General features: G+C 37.9%; 1 protein-coding gene across 1 annotated transcript; it reads left to right on the plus strand.

Annotated features, from left to right (window-relative positions):
- The first annotated feature begins 38 nt into the window (after window positions 1-38).
- SMC2 (structural maintenance of chromosomes 2) lies at window positions 39-21,688 on the plus strand. Its single transcript, XM_076362930.1, has 25 exons — window positions 39-59; window positions 684-923; window positions 1,844-1,993; window positions 2,712-2,834; window positions 3,778-3,816; window positions 4,008-4,118; window positions 4,292-4,336; window positions 4,847-5,080; window positions 5,768-5,917; window positions 6,593-6,826; window positions 7,712-7,871; window positions 9,858-9,975; window positions 10,765-10,903; window positions 11,151-11,270; window positions 11,591-11,795; window positions 12,391-12,526; window positions 13,542-13,666; window positions 14,504-14,697; window positions 14,993-15,136; window positions 15,394-15,588; window positions 16,140-16,340; window positions 17,187-17,303; window positions 18,656-18,816; window positions 19,685-19,832; window positions 20,765-21,688. The coding sequence occupies exons 2-25, from the start codon at window positions 756-758 to the stop codon at window positions 20,987-20,989; spliced, it is 3,642 nt and encodes a 1,213-aa protein (XP_076219045.1). The 5' UTR covers window positions 39-59; window positions 684-755; the 3' UTR covers window positions 20,990-21,688.
- Window positions 21,689-22,043: the final 355 nt, after the last annotated feature.

A 22,043-nucleotide genomic window follows, 5' to 3' on the forward strand; every position in this document is an offset into this window, starting at 1 on the left:
TGACTCTCGGCGCCAAAATTCAATCGTTGCGGGCGGTTGGGAGCGGCGCCGGCGGTGAGGTACCGGGGCTTGGGGAGGGGGCCCGCTCGCGGCCGGTGCGCGGCGCCCGGCTGATTCCGGCGTCAGAGCTGCCAGCCAGAGCTCGCTTGGCAGGGGCACCCGCGGGGCTGTGGGGAGCCGCGGCGCCGTCGGCGAGAACATGGGGGCAGGCGCCATGGCAGCGGGAGGGGCAGGGATGGGGCTGTGTTCACGGCGCCTCAGAGCCGAGGCTGTCGTTTTCCTGGGCTTCGGCCCTCCGGTGCGGTGGGGCTGAGCTGATAGCAGTCCTGCAGGCTGGAAAGGGAGGCTCCCCTTCTGCCGGGTTCTGAAAGATCTGTGCCTTTCCCTTTCCTTCGCTGGCTGATGGACTAACGGCTAGCTTTGTGAGAAACCAGGGCTATGCCACAGTCTTCATACAGATGTGATGAAGGTTGTGTAAAGTCACATCGCTTAAAAGTTTGAAGTACAGGTTATTGTTGGGATGCTTCCTGGATCCGGGGTCTACTCGGAATTTTCCGTTTATAAATGCATAATCTTTTTGTTGTAAAAGGCATGTGTTCCATTTTCTCACACATTTAGCTGTTTGTCTGGCACGCAGTATGATTTGTTTGCTTTTTTTTCTTTTTTGTCTTTGAAATGTGTAGGATTATAATCCAGATACCTTTCTTCATACTCTTGGGAGGAATACTTTGCCAGGTCCCTTCGGAACAGAGAAGATGTACATCAAGTCAATTGTTCTTGAAGGATTTAAATCCTATGCTCAGAGGACAGAAGTTTGTGGCTTTGACCCATTGTTCAATGCCATTACTGGCTTGAATGGTAGTGGCAAGTCCAATATCTTGGATTCAATCTGTTTCCTGTTGGGAATCACCAATCTGTCTCAGGTAAAGAGAGAGGATGCATTTAAGAAAAGTTTTTCTTCTGTCAGCAACGTTTCATATTACTCTCTCGAGTAATCTCTGATGGAAGACCTGAAGTGGTGCTTCTATCAAAAATATAGTTTTCTTTATTTGGATTTTCCATTACATAAAACTGGATCTCTGTCGTTCTTGCTCATACTTACATTAAGATTGAATTACAATTTCATCAATATACTACAGTAGCTCAAAGTATGCAGCTTAGAACATTAGGCTAAAAATACCCACTTAAAAGGTAGCAGCTTCAAGCCAAAGATCTTTTGCAGCTAAAGGCACTAACTTGTTTATTTCTAATAAAGTTTTTCACTTCTGGATTGGGTCTTAAAATTTGGCCAACTGGTTCATCAGAAGAAAATAAAAAGCTGTTTTTCATGCAATGCCTGCTATTTAAAAGATGGTATATCTGCTTTACTCTTATAAAAAAAAATTGTGTGCACTGAGATCAATTTGAATCTCTGTCTTCAGGTGATTTTTTTTATTCCCCTCCTTGTAATTATAGACAAATCCAGCAGACCTCCAAGGAACACTTTCTAATTCATTTCCCTGTGAACTGCATTATGAATAATAAATGCTCCTTAAGTAAACGTACTGGTAACTGAACTAGTCATCTGGCCTTTTTTTTTTTTTTTAAACATCTATTCAGTTTTTGCCAGGAGTCTCAAGCAGAAACAATTAGCTGGCTCACTAAAACTAGACTGGCACACTCTGCCTGTGGTTTTACAATGCTAGCACCTTGCAGCTCCCATATCTCAGTCTCTCACATGAACTCTTAAATCTACAGCTAGATCTGCATTTTTTTCATTCATTTCTCCAAAACCTACAGTAGCACATTTAAGCTGTGTAATGAATTTCTTTCAAAAATGTATTTGTCTTTTCCATGGATTTAGGTGCGAGCTTCCAACTTGCAAGACCTAGTTTATAAAAATGGGCAAGCTGGAATTACTAAAGCAACTGTGTCTATTACCTTTGATAATTCTGACAAGAAGCTAAGTCCACTGGGATTTGAAGCTAATGATGAGATCACCATCACTAGGCAGGTGAGTCTTTAATATCTGTATCGCTTAGTAACCTGTACACATTTTTACCATGCTCAACAGAGTGACTTTTCAAGAAGGAAAAAAAAAAAGTTATTTTTAAAGTCCCTGAGTTTTTGCAATTGAGGCAGTACTTCTACAGTGTAGTTAGTAACACAAACTGTAGAAGTAAATCCAGTGTACTAGACAAAAAAAATTGGAATTACTTGGGAAATTAGTTTAATAGTGTTAAATGTATTATATCAATAATGTTTTCTATGGACTTGCACAGAAATGTAATAATAATGGAATAATGTTCCTAAAGCAAGTTATAACTTTCTATTTTGTGACTTTTTTTCCTCCTTTCATATTTTCCTCTTAATATCCGAACTGTGTGTTAAATTTGGTCTCCAAGAACAAAGAAACCTTTATCTTTCTGATGAAGATGTCTCCCAAGTTTAAAAAAAAAAAAAGTTAAAATTTGTGGTTTGGAAATTTTCTTGTCAATATTGCCCCCAGTGACTGATCTTTCTTATGTTTTAGTTAGATATTTCGAATGTCTCTTCAGTCCAACAAGATCTGTTCTGATGTTCTGTATAGTATGCATATATATGTGTGTATGCAAAGATTAAATATATGGGATTTGCTCAGATTTTTTATTCATTGTTACAGTTTATATTCTCATAATGTCAAATCATTTTTAAATCATTTAGAGTTTCTTCCATTTCTTTTCCTTCTCCAGGTTGTCATTGGAGGCAGAAATAAGTATCTTATCAATGGTGTGAATGCTACCAACATTCGTGTGCAGGATCTCTTCTGTTCCATTGGACTTAATGTCAATAACCCTCACTTCCTCATTATGCAGGTATTGTGTGCATCTTTATAAAATCCAAAAAGAATAGAAGTTGCACTAAATTTGAGGCAGGATGGATAGTGGAAGAACATTTAATTTCCTAATCAGAGAAAAGCAACTTCTCGTCAAGTAAAAATCAAATGTCTGTTAAGTAGTTAAGATTTCCAGTACAGCATAGTTTGACCCTAAAACATGTGTCTTATAGCACAAGACCTCATGTAGCCCTCATGTAGCAAGCTTTTTCTAAAACATATTCCAATTTTCCTTTTTGTCTCTTTAACAGATAGGTGTTGCTTTTATTATTATGCTAAAAAGACAGAGATTTTCTTTCCTATTATGTGTGTTCCATGTTAGACAGTATTTTGAATGAAGTTGAGAAACCTGCCACCTTAAATCACAATTGACAAAGGAAGAGCTGACCAATTGAAAGGACCCTTATAAACATCAACACAGGGACTAGACAAATCCCTGACATGTTTGCAAGGAATAATAAAACAGAGCAGGATTTACTGTTTCAAATGGAACTGCCACAACTTGTGGGGGGCAGGAGGGGGGGGAAGGACAGTTTTGCACCTATTCTGCTTTCCCCTAGTTACATATGAGCTAAATCTCCAAAAAGCCAGTTTATGATTAAAAGTTTATTCAACATCAGCAACTCAGTAAGACTCTAGAACAAAATATGCAGATTACTTCTTTAAGATGTAATCAGGAATGTGGAACCTAAGATACAAGGGCCATTTCAAGCTTGCTACCTGAAGAAGTGACTTGTTTGAACTTTCAAGAACAGAACAATTGAGTAAACTAGATTTCCTTGTAGCAAAAAAAAAAAAAAAGTTTGAGCTTATAATATAATGTATAAAAATGAGGGGTTTTTTGGGGGTTTGGGGTTTTGTTTTGGCTTTTTACTATTGCATGGTACACAATCACCATTCTTGTTTTATCTTTCTGTCACCAGGGACGAATTACGAAAGTTCTAAATATGAAGCCACCAGAGGTAAGAAAGTTGTGGGAGTTTTTTGTCTTAAGTTTTACTGATTTGTTTTGAATGACAAGAATCAATATTTTGGGGGGGGGGACAAAAAAAAAGGGTATCGGAGGGAGATGAGAAGTTCCACTGAATTCTGAATTGAACCTATCATAACATAAGAAGAAACATCAAACTTTTGTTGCATTGCTTTATTTTAGATTTTAGCTATGATTGAAGAAGCAGCTGGTACTAGGATGTATGAATGCAAGAAAACAGCTGTCCAGAAAACCATAGAGAAGAAGGAAGCCAAACTGAAAGACATTCAAATGGTACTAATATGTTGGAAAGTATACTTTCTTTTATATTTGTTAAAGATAACTGAATAACTAGTGTAGTGTGGTTTTTAACTATATTTCATTTCTGCACCTGGAACTAGGTATTCATGCTTAGACATATGAGAGTTTTAAAAATCTGAATATAAATGTTCTGGTTTGTGTTTCAGGTCTTAAATGAGGAGATCACTCCAACGTTACAGAAACTGAAAGAGGTACGGAAAACTTAGAAGAGTGGTAGGGCCCTTAAAGTACTGAAAAGATACTTTCAGCTACCCTGGACCAGTATGTTGTGGCTAAAACAATAGCATGTTTTCAAGCTTTGTAGAATCTTTTGAGAGAGAACAATTTTTTCTTCTGTCCAAATACAGAAAATGTGACATTCAGGATTTCCAGGAAATCCTAGAGGGGAATGTACAGAAAAGGAAAAAAACAAGAGAACTAGATAAAAATAAAAGATAAAAACATATCTTAGTTCTTAAAAAAACTTGCGTCAAGTGATATTTCTGCTGTACAATCAATTATACAAGTATTGTTTTATCTAAGAATCTCCTAAGCAGGCCTGCAATGTACAATACTGAATATATTACTTAACATGAAGAATCCTTCCTTTTATCTACAAATAATAATGTTAGTAGAAGTGCTTAGAAGATTTCTGTAACAGTCCTACTTAATATTATTTTGCCATTAAATGTTAGAGGTTTTTTTTATTGGTGTCTTTTCAGGAACGATCATCCTATCTAGAATACCAAAAAGTAATACGAGCAATAGAACATTTAAGCCGCCTCTGTATAGCTTACCAGTTTGTTCTGGCTGAAGAGACAAAGGTATCCTCTGCTGAAGTATTAAAGGAAATGCAGGCTAATGTAGAGAAGCTTCGGGAATCAATGGCTGAAAGTGAAAAGAAGGTGAGACAACTTAATGAAGAAATAGCGGAGATGGAAAAGAAAAGGAATACGGTAAGTGAGAACAGCGTCGTGCTTGTCTGAATATCTGAATATCAGGAGTTATATGAGAAGGGAATTATTTTTACATGTAATATACCCTTGAATTTTTATCTTCTTCTGGTGGGTTGTTTAGAGTATACACTGCTTACTGTCATTCTTAGCCATTGTCTAAAAGACATCCATCTAAAGTTTTCATTTGTCTGAAATGCTTTGCTTCCAATCTCTGTAAATGAATAATAACTGAAGAATAGAAACTGTTTGCCCTCATGTTTCCACTCTGTGCATTCAGTGGTAAGTTTTGCCAGGATTTTTTTTCTCGCTTTTTGTTGATGTCTCAGAAGAAACACACTTCAAGTAGAAAACTCTTGTTCAATAAAAATCAGTACTGACCTCAGTTTTGGGGGCAGTAAATTTGGTTAGATACAGGATGGCCCATAGGGTCTTTGGATGCCTAAGTGCAGCTTTTGTTCAGGGACAGTGTCCCATGATATGGGATGATGTGGGGCTTCAGCAGTACTTCAAGTTAGTTTGGATTTCAGAGGGAAGAGATGTTCTGACCTGTTTGCATTGCAGTCTAACTGCCTGCTTGATCAGGTATTTATCTCTTCTTCTACATATAGCTGTGAACAGAAGAAGAAATATTACTAATACTGTATCCATTTTTTAAGCTAAATTAAATTTCCTTTTTTCTGATTGTAGGAAGTTGGTGGTACGCTCCGTTCACTGGAAGATGCTCTTTCAGAAATTCAAAGAATTAATACTAGAGCACAAAGTGCCCTTGATCTCAAGAAGCAGAACTTAGAAAGTGAAGAGAATAAGTACGAAGAACTGGTAAAAAATATGCAAGAGGTAAGACCTTTGTATATAATTTTCTTTAAACACTAAATTAATTCAGATTGAGGGGGACAGCTGTTTTTTCTTACCTACTACGATAAGAAAAATCCTATGATTGGCAAGAATCACATCAGAAAAGTGGAAACAAATGGTAAAGGCATTGTTTGATTTGTGCAGCATAGGTAGTAGGTTCCTGTTAGAAACCAGTGTGATGCATATACAATGAAAGTGCAACTCTTTATGGTTACCAACCTTCTATTAAGCTCAGGAGAGAACCCTGTAGCTTTGAAAGTATTATGCTCTCTGGACATGTGGTATTCTTAAAATTAAAGGAGAAATTTCTGCATTGTGTATTTCTGACAGTTGATGTTTTTTTCTATGCAAGAGGAGCACTGAAGAATACTTTACTTTTTAGCTATGGGGAAGAAAGAGCTATTTCTCCTAGTTCTTGGGCAGTTGTCATCTCTTCCTGTATTTAATATTTCTGTAGATCTTCAGTGCACTCATGGGTCAAGTATGCATTTGAAAACATGCAAAGACAAATTGTAAGATCACAAAATCTGACAAAGGCTCATAGAAATGTAGTTGATGAAACTACTCATAGCTCCTCATCTAAACAACATGAATTTAAAGTTAATGCGACTCAGGTTCTCTCTTCCTTTTTTGTTTTTGTTCTTTGTTTTGCTGAAGGATTCTAAAGCATTAGTGTCAAAGGAGAAAGAAGTAAAGAAGATGGAGAAAGAACTAAATGCTTTACAGGAAGCAAGTGAAAAAGATGCAGATGCTTTAGCTGTAGCACAGCAGCATTTTAATGCTGTGTCTGCTGGGTTGTCCAGCAATGATGATGGGGAAGAAGCTACTCTTGCTGGGCAGATGATGACCTGCAAAAATGAAATCAGCAAGGCAGTAACAGAGGCTAAACAGGTAAGAATAAAAGCTCTGCCTGTCTCAGACCAGCCTTCCTGCTTCTTTTCTAAATTGTCTGAAAACCAAAGGACAGACTCTTGAAAGGTCAGTGAAAAGATTTGCAGAATGTCTATGCAAGATATTTTACAAGTTGGCATATGCATTAAGGTGACTTTTTGATAAAACAGGTCATTAAAAAAAAAAAAATCCTTGCATAAATATAGACAAATAGGCAAAAGCTATAACATTGCTGTGAGGAAGTATAGAAACTGGCATTTGAGGCGTAAAGTAGGACTCACAGTACTCAAATGAATGATGGTATTGGATAGGAAGAAACTAAGACTGCTGTCCATGATATGCATTCATACTATAGAGATTTCTACAGTAAAACTTAGTGGGATCAAAATAAAGATGCTTGAGACCGTGAATGGAGAGTTCAGAAGAAACTGTTTTCTCCTCAGTCAAATTGTGTGCTAGCAACATGACTGAGACAGACACTGCTTCTTTTTTTCTTAAGGTAACAAACCTCTGCTGGGGTGGTTCTCACGGTGGAATTTAAATTTTCAAAGTTGAAAGTGCACCTTGCTTGTCTCACTTAAGGAAAAACTCTTCTTGGAAAAATAACAAGGACAGCTGTGTCCCACATTATTTTACCTTGTTTCTTCTCAGACTCTATTAATGTGCTAATATGAGTTATTGTATCCAAATACATGATTTATGGTTTTGTTTCCAAATCACCTGTGCCCTTACTTTCAAAAGCCAAGGCTGCTTTGTGGCATTTCTGCAACCAGTGGAGACTTTTACAAATTATATGAGCACCTTGTTAGTGCAAGTGTTTTAAATCTGCACTTGCAAGATTCTCTTTGAAGATCTTCTGGTTCTGTATTTTCTTAATCCCTACAGGCTCAAATGAAGTTGAATTATGCACAACAAGAATTGAAGACAAAACAAGCTGAAGTTAAAAAGATGGACGGAGGCTACAAGAAAGACCAAGAAGCACTTGAGGCTGTCAGAAAAACAAAAGAAAAACTAGAGAACCAAATGAAGAAGCTGAACTATGAAGGTCTGTACAGACTTCTGGTATATAATTATGGGGGAATCTGAACAGGAATATAGAATTGTGGTGGGTTGACCCTGGCTGGCTGCCAGGTGCCTACCAAGCCATTCTATCACTCCCCCTCCTCAAGTGGACAGGGGAGAGAAAATACAACGAAAGGCTCTTGGGTTGAGATAAGGACAGGGAGATAGCTCAGCAATTACTGTCACAGGCAAAACAGCCTCAACTTGGGAAAACTAATTTAATTTATTACCAGTGAAATCAGAGTAGGATAATGAAAAATAGGAACAAACCTGAAAACCCTTCCCGCCACCCCTCCCTTCCTGGGTTCAACTTCATTCCTGATTTTTCTCTACCTCCTGCCCCCAAGCAGTGCTGGAGAATGGAGAATGGGGGTTACAGTCAGTTCATTATGCGTTGCTTCTGCCACTCCCTCCTCACGCTCTACCCCTGCTCCAGCGTGGGGTCCCTCCCATGGGAGACAGTCCTCCGTGAACTTCTCCAACGTGAGTCCTTCCCACGGGCTGCAGTTCTCTGTGAACTGCTCCAGCGTGGGTCCCCCATGGGGTCACAAGTCCTGCCAGCAAACCTGCTCCAGCCTGGGCTCCTCTCGCTCCACGGGGTCATGGGTCCTGCCAGGAGCCTGCTCCAGCGTGGGCTCCCCACGGGTTCACAGCCCCCTTTGGGCATCCACCTGCTCTGTTGTGGGGTCCTCCACGGGCTGCAGGTGGATATTTGCTCCACCGTGGACCCCCATGGGCTGCAGGGGGACAGCCTGCCTCACCATGGTCTTCACCACAGGCTGCAGGGGAATCTCTGCTCCAGTGCCTGGAGCACCTCCTCCCCCTCCTTCTTCACTGACCTTGGTGTCTGCAGGCTGGTTTCTGTCACATATATTCTCACTTCCTTCTTCCCGCTGCTGTTGCACAGCAGTTTTTTCCCCTTCTTAAATATGTTATCACAGAGGTGCTACCACCATCGCTGATGGGCTCAGCCTTGGCCAGTGGTGGGTCTGTCTTGGAGCCATCTGGAACTGGTTGTGTCAGACACAGAAGCAAAGGAAAACAAAAAGATTTACTCTCTGCTTCCTATCAGCAGGCAATGTCCAGCCACTTTCTGGGAAGTAGGGCCTCAGTACGTGTAGCGGCTGGTCTGGAAGACAAACGCCTTAATAATGAATGCCCACTCCCCTCCTCCTTTCTCTTAGCTTTTATTGCTGAGCACAACCTCATATGGTATGGAATATTGCTTGGGTCAGCTGTCCTGGCTGTGCCCCCTCCTAACCTCTTGCCCACCCCCAGCCTACTGGCCTTTGGAGGCGGGGTTGGAGGGACAGCCTTGGCGCTGTGTGAGCACTGCTCAGCACTAGCCAAAACACTGATCAACACATTATAGAAATACAAAGCACCAGCATGATGAGGGCTGCTATGGGGAAAGTTAACTTCATCCCAGCCAGAACCAATACAAGAAGGAACTGAAAAACCAAGTATGCTGCTTTCATGCACAAAGAAATTTCTCTGGTCAAAGCTCTGCAAACTCTTGTCTTCCACAGATAAGAATTTAAAATAATTTGATTTTATAAACTTTAGGCCAAATCTTTTAAAGTTTGATGGAAAATTTAAATTCCATCTAAAATTTAGTGGAAAAAGTGACCAACCTCCCTATTCTTTCCTGGTTTTCCCTACCTAAAGCAGTTCTTAAAGTTCATTTTTCATTCAGGTAACATTTGTTGCAGAAGCTACTCAAAACCGTAAATAGATATTCCAGAATGACATTCAGAGAAGCACATTAGACTTTAAACTCTTTCTTTGCATGTTTGGTATTGTGATGGTGTTAATTTGTCTAAACTGGAAATTTACAAAGAATTTTAGAAAGTCTTTCAATTAAGTATTCTCTATCTATATGTAGATAAACAGTGTAGCATGCCAATTTTTAAGCTAATAGATTTTTGTGCTCTGGATGTTTGTCTACTGCTTGTGTTCAACTCTTAAGAAGAGAAAGAAGAAGCCCTTTTAGCAAAAAAGAAGGCATTGGCTTCTGACATCAGCCGACTGAGAGAATTGCATGAAGGCTTAATGGCAAAGTTTCCTCATCTACAGTTTGAATACAAGTAAGATCTCAGTGTGATCCTAAAAGATGTTTGAAAGTGCTTTTTAGGGCATTTTATGCATGGCTTATGGGACTTGGAGCATAATTCCATTAATTGCTTAGCTGTTGCTTTCCTTTTAGTGCCAGTGAATAATGACTAACTTACCTGCGATGCAAGTGAAGGGGGGGAGAGGGGGGAGGGGGGAGGTCAGGAAATGTTAACTGAATTAATGAACAACAGGGAAAGTGGTACAGCCATTCTTAAATGACAGCCTTATCAAAATCACTGGAATTTAAAAGTTTTGTATGATGGTGTTTGCAAGCCATAACTCAACTTCAGTAGCTAAAACCATAGAATACAAAGGTCTAAACTGCAAAAATATGTAATCATTACTTTTCAGAGTCCTGCCTGAGGACTGTGAGTAGACTTGCTCTGTGGAGGTCAACATTGTATGTGTCTCCACCAATGAAATATATGTATCCCCAGATTTACTTGCTTATGTAATAATCAGTCTGAACATATTCCTATAGCTGTGCTAATAATAGGACCCATAGTAAAAATCAATTGAAAATTGCATGAACAAATTATACCAAAATCAGGAAGGACATTCTTCTAATGACTTTATAGCTGACTATTGGGAAGTCTCTTGACCTGAAGTATTTAATTTAACCATTTTCTGTGGGTTTTTCCTGATAGAATTTAGAATTTATTATACCAATATAATCAGCAGTATGAGTTTTTAAACATAATTTTTTTAAGATGTGTGGGAGAAAAACAAACATGATTATCATAATTTAAATTTATTTTAAGAGATCCGGAAAAAAATTGGAATCCAAACCATGTGAAAGGCTCTGTTGTGTCTCTTATCACTGTGAAAGATCTATCCAAGGCAAAAGCCCTAGAAGCTGTGGCTGGAGGGAAACTCTATAACATTATTGTGGACACAGAGGTATGTTTATTACTCTAATACAGAGCTCTGAATGTTGAGATGAGGTCATGTGATTCAGGGTTAGCGAGCATGTGCATTGTTACTGAATGCTTAAGAGGTGGTTTGTACCCATGTACATGTTCAAATTAGGTCAAGAGAGTCATGCATAGTTACTGGCAACAATATATTCCTCTTGCAATGCCCTATTGTCTTACTTTACAAAATCAGTTATGTATTCAGGTATGCTTTGTAACTCTTCTCATTTGAGGTTACTGGCAAAAAGCTCTTAGAAAATGGTGAACTAAAGCGTCGATACACCATCATTCCACTAAATAAAATTTCAGCCAGGTGTGTTGGACAAGACATAGTCAAGTTGGCTCAAACCTTGGTATGTAAATAAATACATTATTTACACTGTTTTGCTTGTGTTCCTTTTTCATTTTGTTTCTGTGCTAAAAACATGGGCTTCTTAATGGTTATACTAATAAGAATTTCTATAGGGTTTGAGGGTATCTTGATTTTATTTTTTTCCTTTGTATCCTTTCACCTATGCAATGTTTAAATGGAAATTAATTATTCCATTTTTAACTGAAATTGTTTTAAAATGTAATGATGGTTTTTAGAAACTTTTTATCAAGAGAAGACAAATTAAATTTTGAAAATTCTTATAACTTAAGGCATACTAATTGCATTTCATTTGATTTCTAGGCTGGTCATGATAACTTGCATTTAGCCCTTTCTCTAGTTGAATATGAATCTGAACTGCAGAAAGCAATGGAATATGTCTTTGGAACAACACTGATCTGTAATAACATGGATAATGCTAAGAAAGTGACCTTTGACAAAAGGATAATGACGAGAAGTGTTACACTTGATGGAGATACGTTTGATCCCCAGGGCACTCTGCATGGAGGCAATTGCTGGTTTTATTCATATAATAATACTGTGTGTCTGTTGATTTGTTTACTGCTCTGCATGTTTTTTATAAAAATGAACAGTAACCTTTTTCTTTAGACTTATACTGGGGTTAATATCTGTTTGAGCAAAGATTTGTCAGTCTAAAGCTGAAAGAAGATTGATTAGACTAAGAAATAATCAATGGCAAACTATGTGCATAAGGTAGTTTAGATTTTAAATACTTAAATCTTATTTGGCTGTGTAATGCTTGTAATGCTGTGTAATGTGTAAGGAGAAATGCTTTGAACTCAAGCACTTTTTGAAGGAATTAATTAATTTGAGATAATTTCATAAATTATGAAAAGTTAGTTGATTTCACAAGAAATGCATGTGTAGTGTTTGAAGTCGACAGAACTAAATTCTCTAACAGAGGAGGTAGTCTTTTTCCACTGAGAATTACTGTAATTTTAGCTTAGCTACCTTTCTGTTTTGTAACTAAAACAAATCATCAACCTGCATCATTATTAACATTTAGAATTTGCTATTTTCCAGTGGTGAATCCACTAGCATAATTCCAATTAGCTTGACTTTGCCTTTTTCTCACTGAACAGGTGCGGGCTCACAGGCTGCACCAATATTGTCTAAACTTCAAGAAATGAAAAATGTTGAAGTAGAACTCAAGACAAAGGGATCTGAACTTGAGACTGTAGAGAATGAGCTGGCAAGCTTGAAGAATGTTGCCGAAAAGTAAGGTTTGCCCTATAAAATGTCTATCATTTCTTGTATGTGACTGAGTAAATGTAATATAAAGAAGTATTTTTGGAGGGCATAGGGCCTGTTGATAATATAATATGCAGAAAATTATTCCCTTACTTGTCCCTCTCCCCCCCCAGTTTAGTCTGTACAGCAACCAACAAGCAAATTTAGTTTTTAGATAACACATGCAAGAAAACTTTGTTTGGGGTAATACAGGGAAAAAAATGGCATACTATAATTCAAGTATATATATACTTGAAATCACTTGAAGTTTTCCAAGTTTCATGAAGTCCACTGAAGAATGGATCTGTTCCAGTCATATTTTGTAACACCCATACAGAATTTCAGTTTCTGATAGGTCTTGTTTTTCTTCCAAGAAAATATAAAGATACTAAAGGGGACTATCTGAGTGATACTAAATAATTTTAAGTATATTTGATTTTCAGTTACTCAGTTACTGAAGATCTTTTTAAAAGATAGAATATAAAAATATGCTTAGTCAGTTCTGTAAAAATCCCATAAGGAGGTAGTGTTGTATAATATGCTATGTACCAGCTGAATTTATTTTTCAAATTGTTTTGAAAACTTCCAGAAATATGACCAAAAGGAAGAAACGAGTTTTGCGTTTAGATATTTTTTTCTTTAATGCTTCAGCCTAGCATCTGTCACGCTGCCGGTTGGAAAAACATGAGCTCTGAATTGTTCCAAATTGCATGTGTTGCATTTGTTTGTTTTTCATGCAACACCTTGTCGGGGCTGCATAACCAGGAGTTACATATATAACAACTTACATATCTACAAACTTCACAATTGTGAATAAAGAAATTATATCAGTCTTTCATGCATTTAAGCTCATTTGTCCTATAGTCATCATTGTATCTCACATTAGACTGGGAATATAAGTATTTCTTTATCTACTTATTTCTATATCTACTTATGTCAACTTTGAAACTGAAGGGCTGGGTACCCCTCATTATAGCAGTGTATATCATTACTGTCTTCAAAGGTACCGGCAACTGAAGCAGCAGTGGGAGATGAAGTCTGAGGAAGCAGAGCTGTTGCAAACGAAGCTTCATCAAAGTGCTTATCACAAACAAGAGGAAGAGCTGCTTGCCCTGAAGAAAACCATTGGTGACAAATGTGTTCTTAATCTTTTAACTGAAAACTAATTGCTGAGAATGAGATGGATATTTGGCTGGTTTAGCAGCAGACTCTCTGCTTAACAAAAAAATATTTTTTGCTTTGAAAATACTATCTTTATATTTTGTAATATGTAACAAGTACAGAATCACAATAGACTTGCATAGAGGTGATTCACATAAGGTTGGTCATTCGTTTGCAGTAAAGGTTATATTCTTAAGTGTTTTATATACTTTATAATAAAAGGAAAAATGGCTTTGCAGGGAAGTTTTAAAATAGATTTAATCCCATACTTGAGTAATCTTTGTTTTTTGCAAGCCATCTGTTTCCATAGATATTTAAGGTTAGCAGTATAAAGAGTTTGCATAACAAGAAAGCATTGGAAAGAAGTACTGTTTATATAGCTAAGGAAAAATATAAAAGGAAGCAAATGCAGCAATAAGTAAAACATCTAAAGAAAAAAGATGGTCAGAAGCGACACATATGTAGACATAGTATTCCAGGGATGAGGTGATATCTTATTAGGTATCCATCTGATTAATTACTTCTTGATCATGTGATCTGGCATATACTTGCCCCTGTCAAAAAAAGAAAAAAGGCTTATTTTCATTAATTTTAATGACTGGTTGTCTATTTGATGCCCTACCAATAACTGGTAACAACAGCACACTGTCTTATATCATTGAAATAGCTGACTTCAGTAACTAGCAAATGTACAACCACTTTTTTCTGTTAGAGGCAAAGACAGATTTATTTCAGTTGGAGTTCAGGATGTAAATTTAAAGATAAGAACAATGCCTGATCTCAGTACTGTACTTCTTGATTCAGCGGAGTGTGAAGAGACATTAAAGAAAACTGAAGAAAGCCAAAAGAAAGCAGAAGATAAATACAAGGTATTGGAGAATAAAATGAAAAATGCAGAAGCAGAATGTGAAAAAGAACTAAAAAATGCCCAGCAGAAACTAGACAGTGCCAAGAAAAAGGCAGACGCTTCAAGGAAAAAAATGAAAGAAAAGCAGCAGGTAAAACTTAACCTTTGTTGGCAATTTTCTCCATGTCAAAAGTGGTTGCAGTGATCAGGAAGTTTGATTCTCCTGAAGTCTTAATACTGTCAGTTTTGGAACTTAATATATTACTCTGTAGTGACTGATGTAGAAATTGCTGATGCACTTTTTTTTTTTTTTTTTTTTTGGGTGAGAGTGCCCCCTTGCTGAAGAACGGGTACTGTTAATCTTCCACAGCATTTACTACATCAAACTGAATCTTAATTCTTTCCATTTAAGTGTAACTGTAATAAATTTGAAAACATCTCTCTAGGAAGTTGAAGCTTTAGTTCTGGAACTCGAAGAGCTAAAACAAGAGCAGGCCTCCTATAAACAACAGATAGCGGCTGCAGATAAAGCGATCAAATCCTACCAGGAGCAAGTTAATGCTATGGCAGCTGAGGTGTCTAAGACAAAGGTAAAAGTGAATACTGTGTTTTATTATCTGTGTTGATGTTACTGAAAATATGATCCCCCTAAAGCTCAAATTATAACGTGTTATTTTGTTGTTTGGATTTTCTTGCCAGCACACAATTATATTTAGCATAGGTATTATTTTTTGGCTTCATTACCACAAGTGAATTTTTTCTCCTTCCTTGTTGTGTCCTTTTCTTCTAACTGTCTAACACCAGCCTTTAAAAGACGCTAATAAACGTCTGTTGATTTGCTTTTCAGGAATCTGTAGAGAAATCACAGAAGGAGCTGGCCAAGCAAAAGGAAGTAATTGTGTTACAGGATAAAGCAATTAAAGCCAAATCTGCAGAGGCAGTAAAATCCAGAGAACAAAATAATGAATTACAGCTTAAGGTTAAAGCATTAGAACACAACATTAGCAAACATCAACAAGAGACTGCTGATGCTGCTGCCAAGGTATTTCAGAACTGTGCTTTTCCTTGCATCTTGTGACCAGGAGTGGTTATTTCCCTTGCCACATGCAAAGGAAATAGCATTTTTTCTTCATAAGCACTGTCATATTTGCAGCTCTTGATGTGAAAAGTTTTATCCCAGGAGGAGGGGGTGGAAATTGTGAATTGTAACAGAGCTTATCAGTATGGACTAATAGAGAGTAGATCACAGTGAGAAGGTGCTCAGTGAGAAGAACATTCTGATTGTATGGACAAATTCGGTAACTAATTAAAGAAGCAAATCCAGAGATTCGGTGACAATGGCTTAGTCCAGATATAGAAAAACCTGTTCCAAGTAATGTGATGGGTATATGTGAAAGCTCCCTTAAAATCTTTGTTCATCTACAGTCTTGGAAATCACATGAAACATTGTAAAGGTATACAGCTGTGCTGCATTGGTATAGAAGAATTAATGTTGTAGAGTAATTTCAGGATGTTGATTTTTTTTTTTAATTACTTTTTATTCACATTTGGGGGGGGAGGGGGGAAAGCCTCAACATATCTTCTTGTTTACAGGTGAACAAAATGCTGAAAGAGTATGAGTGGATAGCTTCAGAGAAACCACTTTTTGGTCAGCCAAACACAGCCTATGACTTCAAAACTAACAATCCTAAAGAAGCAAGTCAGAAGCTGCAGAAATTGCAGGAGAAGAAAGAGAAATTGGGAAGGAACGTGAACATGAGAGCTATGACTATGCTTTCTGAGACAGAGGAGAGGGTAAACATTCTGTGCTTTAACCTTTAAAGATTGGGCAGGTTGGGTATACGGTATTATGTATAACATAGCTTTATATTTTCACATGCTCTACTTCTGAATACACCCAAAATAAAAATAAAACTAAATCTTCATAAGATAGCAGGAAACCTTTTGTTAGATCTTTTATACTAATCTTACATTTTTGAACTATTCTCTTGTGCACTAGTTTTCCAGGTTATGCATAATCTTGCCTTTGGATGGTAAAAAGAATAATTTCATTCTTCCCTACCCCAGTCCATCCTAAGTCAGCAGCAGCAGCATTAGGCAAGCTTTGTGGTGTCTGTTACAGTATCTGAGAATGACATACTTTACCAAAGGTTGCAGATCAAAAAATTGTTCATCTTCAAGCATGATAGCTTGAAGGCGTTCCAGGGTTGTCTCGAATTCATCTGTATCTTGAGGCTATTCCAGGATTGTCTCAAAACTGTCCACTGATTGACACTTCAACTTTTCTAGTACTGTTTCATGGTTAGAATTGGCCTGTTCTTCCTATCAGCCTCCAGAAACATCCTTTCTTCTTTGGAAAGGCAAATGAAATATGATTAACTTGGAAAGGAAGTGCAACTTTCAGAGTAATGTTGGTCTTCCCCTTTGCCAATTGTTGAAAATTCTAGTACTTTAATTTGCAAATAATGTCCTAAAACTTAAATCTTACATACAGCTAAATGAATGCTTTGGATTTCAATCTTGTGGTTAATAGCTATTTCATGGTTACAAAAATGATAAACAGTGAAACTGTAAGATTAGCACAAGATGTATTTGAGCACGAAGTTCATTGAAATCAATCTTTTCTTTTCACTGCACCAGTACAATGACTTAATGAAGAAAAAAAGAATTGTAGAGAATGACAAGTCAAAAATTCTTGCAACTATTGAAGAGCTCGACCAGAAGAAAACTGAAGCTTTATATATTGCTTGGAAAAAGGTATGACACTTGAAATCTAATCTTCACATGTTAGCAGAGGATCAGATTTATCTTAGATTAGTGTTTTGCATATTTCCATGGGAAAAAAGAAAAAAAGGTGTCTCTTTCCAGAACTAATTTCCCTTGCCTAGTATTTAAATTACAGAACAACCACTTCATTCCTCCTGTTTCACCTCACTTTTGAGAATAAGACGTGAATTCTCTGAAAATTGTGAAGATACAGTTAAACCTGCAAAACTGCTTTTCCATTCCCTTTTAATGCTCACAAAAATTTCAGAAAGGTTAAGCTACTGGCATGCTGAAATCATTGTCTCTCACATGGAAGTTGGACAAAACAGTGATACAGTCTATTTTTGTTTACTTAAACCAATATTTGACCAGAGTTAAAATCTTCTGGTTCTGTGTAGCCCCATACAATGTGGGGCTGTGGACCTGGGCTACTGTAACTGTCACTGTTAGGATAGGTGATACTGGAATAGAGCAACAGGTGATTTATGTTTCTGTTATCTTAGTGCTCTGCCTTCTTACTAGTTCTCTCATATCATTAACTATAACAAAAGTATAAAGTTTCCCTTTTCCCTTTCTGCATGGAAAGCTCTTGACACATTCTTCTCTGCTGTACCAGGAGAACTTGTACTTTTTGGCTTTTGAGAAGATCGATTATATCTAAGATTAAATTGCTCACAAATGAAGGTTTTAATTATTACTGCCCATAATCAAGATATCGTTGACAAAGTGGTACATTTTCATTGCAAGATCTTGTTCAGCAAAAATTACTGAATTGTATTTAAAAGCATCATGGGTGGTAGAATAAGTGCATTCTCAGATACGTTCCTTGACCTAGGAAATCTTAATCTATGATTACAAAGCGGCGTCCCATCCAATACCTGGACATTGCTTAAGTAATCCTGGGAAGAAAAGGAGTGGGGAGGATGCCAGTGTGTGCCTCTTACAAGGTGCCTATACTGTTAATAGTCCTTTAATTGGGAGAAACCACAACTTACCAGTTAATAAATCTGAGGTAGGGCATAACCATTTCCCTGGCTGATAGCATAAAGAAGCCTTCCAATATTTCTTTCATTTGATCCCTCTAAAATGCTTAGTATAAGGAGTCCTGTGTGTATATATATATCCCTTGGTGTTGCTTCTCTTTTCAGTACAGAGAAAATAAAAGATTCCGTATGCTAATATTTTCTTACTATCCTGTATGTGCTAATCTTCAAGACCTAAGAAGTCATTGGGTTAAACTGGGCAAGACATCTAGAGTACAGTGCCGCTTACCACTAAGTTTTTAGCTGTTTGTGCTCTTGATTCAAAGCACGTACGTACATCTTTTATGGTCTGACTTCTAGGTGAATGAAGACTTTGGTTCCATTTTCTCAACACTTCTACCAGGAGCCAAAGCTATGCTAGCAACCTCTAAAACCCAGAATGTCTTGGATGGTCTGGAGTTCAGAGTTGCCTTAGGAAACACCTGGAAGGAAAACTTAACAGAACTTAGTGGAGGACAAAGGTTGGTGAACTTTGTGGAGGTTTTTGTTTGTTTTCCATTGCAGTTGTGTATACAATTGATATGTTTAGCTAATGACAGTTCAGAAAAGCAAAAAAGCAATCTTTTCCCTAGTCAAGTCAGGGACTCTTGTCTCCTTCCAACCTGACTTAATATTGAAAGCATTATTAATTCAGTTCAGCTCAAAGAGGAATCCGACTTAGAATAATGCATTACTTGGCATACAATAACAAACAAGACTTTACTCTATGGAGAAGTGACCAAAAAAATTAACTGAGCGGTGAGAAAACTGCAGTTAACTCTAGGTGCTACTGAGGTACTGTTGAGTTAAATGCTCCAGCCTTTGAGTTGTAATCTCAAAAATCTGTATAGACAAGTTCTGCCCTAGTGTCAACGTAGCGTCATGGTGACAGTTTTCTTCTCCAGTGATTACAGCTACTCTGTAGGGTGCGTGCTTCTTTGCAGCTTCTAAGGAAAAACCTAACAAATTGAAAAGTAGAAACAGAATTTAGGAAGAGGTGAGACAGAGATACAGAACTTTCTGAAGGACAGAATGCTTCAAGAACTGTACGTTGAAAAACAGCACTGCAAAACTCAGGGTTGAAAATAGGTCAAGCGACAGCATGATTTTAAATATCATTACCCAACTAGCCTGATCTTCTGATAAAAGAGTAATATTTGCCATTTCTGGCCGAAGGCTTCACATTTTGAAATCAGAAGTTGTGGTAGAAGCTGTCATTCTGTCTCTTCGGAACTCATAGCATGAATCTGCTTTTGAGAGAGCATTTTGTTACTACCAAGCAACTGTTTTCATAAGCCAAAGCCTCTGAAACAAGAGGGTAAAATATGACTTTCTTGTTCTCTATATTAGGTCATTGGTGGCCTTGTCCTTGATCTTAGCCATGCTTCTCTTCAAACCTGCCCCAATTTACATTTTGGATGAAGTGGATGCAGCCCTTGATCTCTCTCATACCCAGAATATTGGGCAGATGCTTCATACTCATTTCAGACACTCCCAGGTATGATCTTGAAACTGTTGTGATCACCCGTTTATGCATGTCACTATTTTCAGAGGCAGCCTGCCACTGAGGAGTCTCAGCTGCTCAAGTATTGTATTCCAGACGTGTGTTGTATTTCTGAGTTGTTGCCACTGGAAGTTACACTGATGATACGGCAACTGTGAAACTCCCAAGCATTACATTTTAATGTAAGCTGTTGCTGCAGTGGCTAAAACCCAGGTCGTAGTAGGGAAGAGTATCTGTGATATGATCAATTTCAGGCATGACCCACATCCTGAATTTTTTTTCTTTTTTTCTCTTTTTTTTTTTTTTTTTTTTTGGCTAGAGTTCTTTAACCCGAGCTTTAAAAATACTTTCTTTTTGGCCCTGTTGAAATAAGCCAGGCACTAGTGGAAAGAATCTCTGTATCGCTGTGGCCTGTGCATGAAAAAATCTGTAGAACTGAAGAAACTTACTACTCTGAGTGAAAGGCAGTATCTATCTCTATTTGGTGGTAGGATGCGACCTTTCCAAATTATGAGAGAGAGGAGGGGAACATTTGTTACCAGTACTGTAAAATAATTTGGGCAGTATCTTTAGGCTATTAAAGATCCTGCATTCTTACAAAATTCGTGGCAACGTTTTTTCCTGTGATTGATGCACCATGAACAGCTGTTCTGTGTTGTGGCCTGTATCCCAGGCCAAGCGCTGGGATATGGACGGAGCCGCACATGGTTAGCTGCAGAAAATGTCTGGCCTGTGGGTGTACGTTAACCTGCTCAGCATATTCTGTTGGGCTTCAGTTACGTTTAGAGTATTTTTTTAAGAATTACCACCAAGATATTAGCCAAATAAAGTAAAAGCAATCCTCTTTTTAGAAGCCTTGTCTAATGTTGTTTAAAAGTCTTTTTTTGGATGGCAGCATTTACTTTAAGCTTTCTGGTTTGTTTTAGTTTATTGTGGTGTCCTTGAAGGATGGAATGTTTAACAATGCAAATGTCCTCTTCAAGACCAAGTTTGTGGATGGTGTATCCACTATTGCAAGATACGATCAGTTTCAAAGCAGAAATAAGGCACTTGCCCTCAAGAAAGCCCAGAAAGGACCTAACAGTGACAAAAGAGGACCTGCAGAACCAGGAAACTTCACTGACCCTTCACCTGTCGTACCAGCTTCTTAAGTATTCTCTGGCCCCAGTCTATAGGTAGGCCATGAAGAAACTCTCTGACTTCTAACTTTCTGTTTTGAAAAGTATTTTTAATCTTGAAATACTCCTTTATGCTTTAGCTGTAAGTTCACATCCGCAACTCATTAAGAATTGAAATTCACAGGAGGCTGTTGCCTGTACTGTTAGCTGAACTGGCCACATTTATTCCCCTTGGTGTCCTGTAAGTAATTCCCGCTATCCTTCTGTAAGCATTTACACATAAATGTACATAAACAGTAGCTCTGTAAGCTCAGCAGCAGGAACTGAAGCCTCTGAATGAGGAAAATCTGATTAGACTTGCAGTGTTTACGGCATTCAGAAAACCTGTTGCAAACTGTAAACGCTGTCTTTGTCCCCTGTTGTCAAATACCAGCAGAAAGTGGCATACTAATTTTTAAGCTACTATAATTGGTTTTTAAGGAGCGAGGCAACTATCAGCAATTTTAACTCCCAAGTTATTTTTCTAATTTTTGCGGCACTGATGTTTTTATCAGTAAATGTTACACCATCAGGTGTAACAGTTTATATGCTTTCCTTCCTTGACATTTTTCACTGAACAGTGCCTACTCAGAATTAAACTTTCTCAATTTTGAACTTCCTGCTGCATTTCTCAATGTTTATTTAATTCTGTACTCTATACATTAGAGGCAAGAGAAAATCTAAATATTTTTAGATGACCTGATATGTCTTCCCCCCCTCCCCCCCCCCCATTTCCTTTGTCTTCCCTTACCAAAGAACCCAAGTAACATTATCCTGCTGCCTTCACTGGCCAGAAATATTAATGTGTCTGTGCAGCTAGCGCTCAGATGGCAGAAACCCAGCATTGGTCACAGTGCCACAGAGGTGGTCTCTGCTCACCACAGCAAGCTGGGGCAGGGGAGAGGGATGCCGACCCACTGCTAGCAGTGGCGAGGCTCCATGTTTTGGGGGTGTAAGGTCTGACAACGTTTGTCTTGCCAGATGATGCTTCAGCCATAAAGTTTGTATTTATTTGCTTGCTCTCCTCTGCTTAGCTAATTTTTTTTTT

This window comes from Aptenodytes patagonicus, chromosome Z, assembly GCF_965638725.1.
Source record: "Aptenodytes patagonicus chromosome Z, bAptPat1.pri.cur, whole genome shotgun sequence".
NCBI lineage: Eukaryota > Metazoa > Chordata > Aves > Sphenisciformes > Spheniscidae > Aptenodytes > Aptenodytes patagonicus.

Excerpts from the sequence above, each read along its gene's own strand:
- SMC2 (XM_076362930.1), top strand. The coding sequence starts at position 756 with ATGTACATCAAGTCAATTGTTCTTGAAGGATTTAAATCCTATGCTCAG. Across the intron at positions 15,137-15,393 it reads CTGAGGTGTCTAAGACAAAG|GAATCTGTAGAGAAATCACA; the intron begins GTAAAAGTGAAT and ends TTTGCTTTTCAG. Across the intron at positions 15,589-16,139 it reads CTGCTGATGCTGCTGCCAAG|GTGAACAAAATGCTGAAAGA; the intron begins GTATTTCAGAAC and ends TCTTGTTTACAG.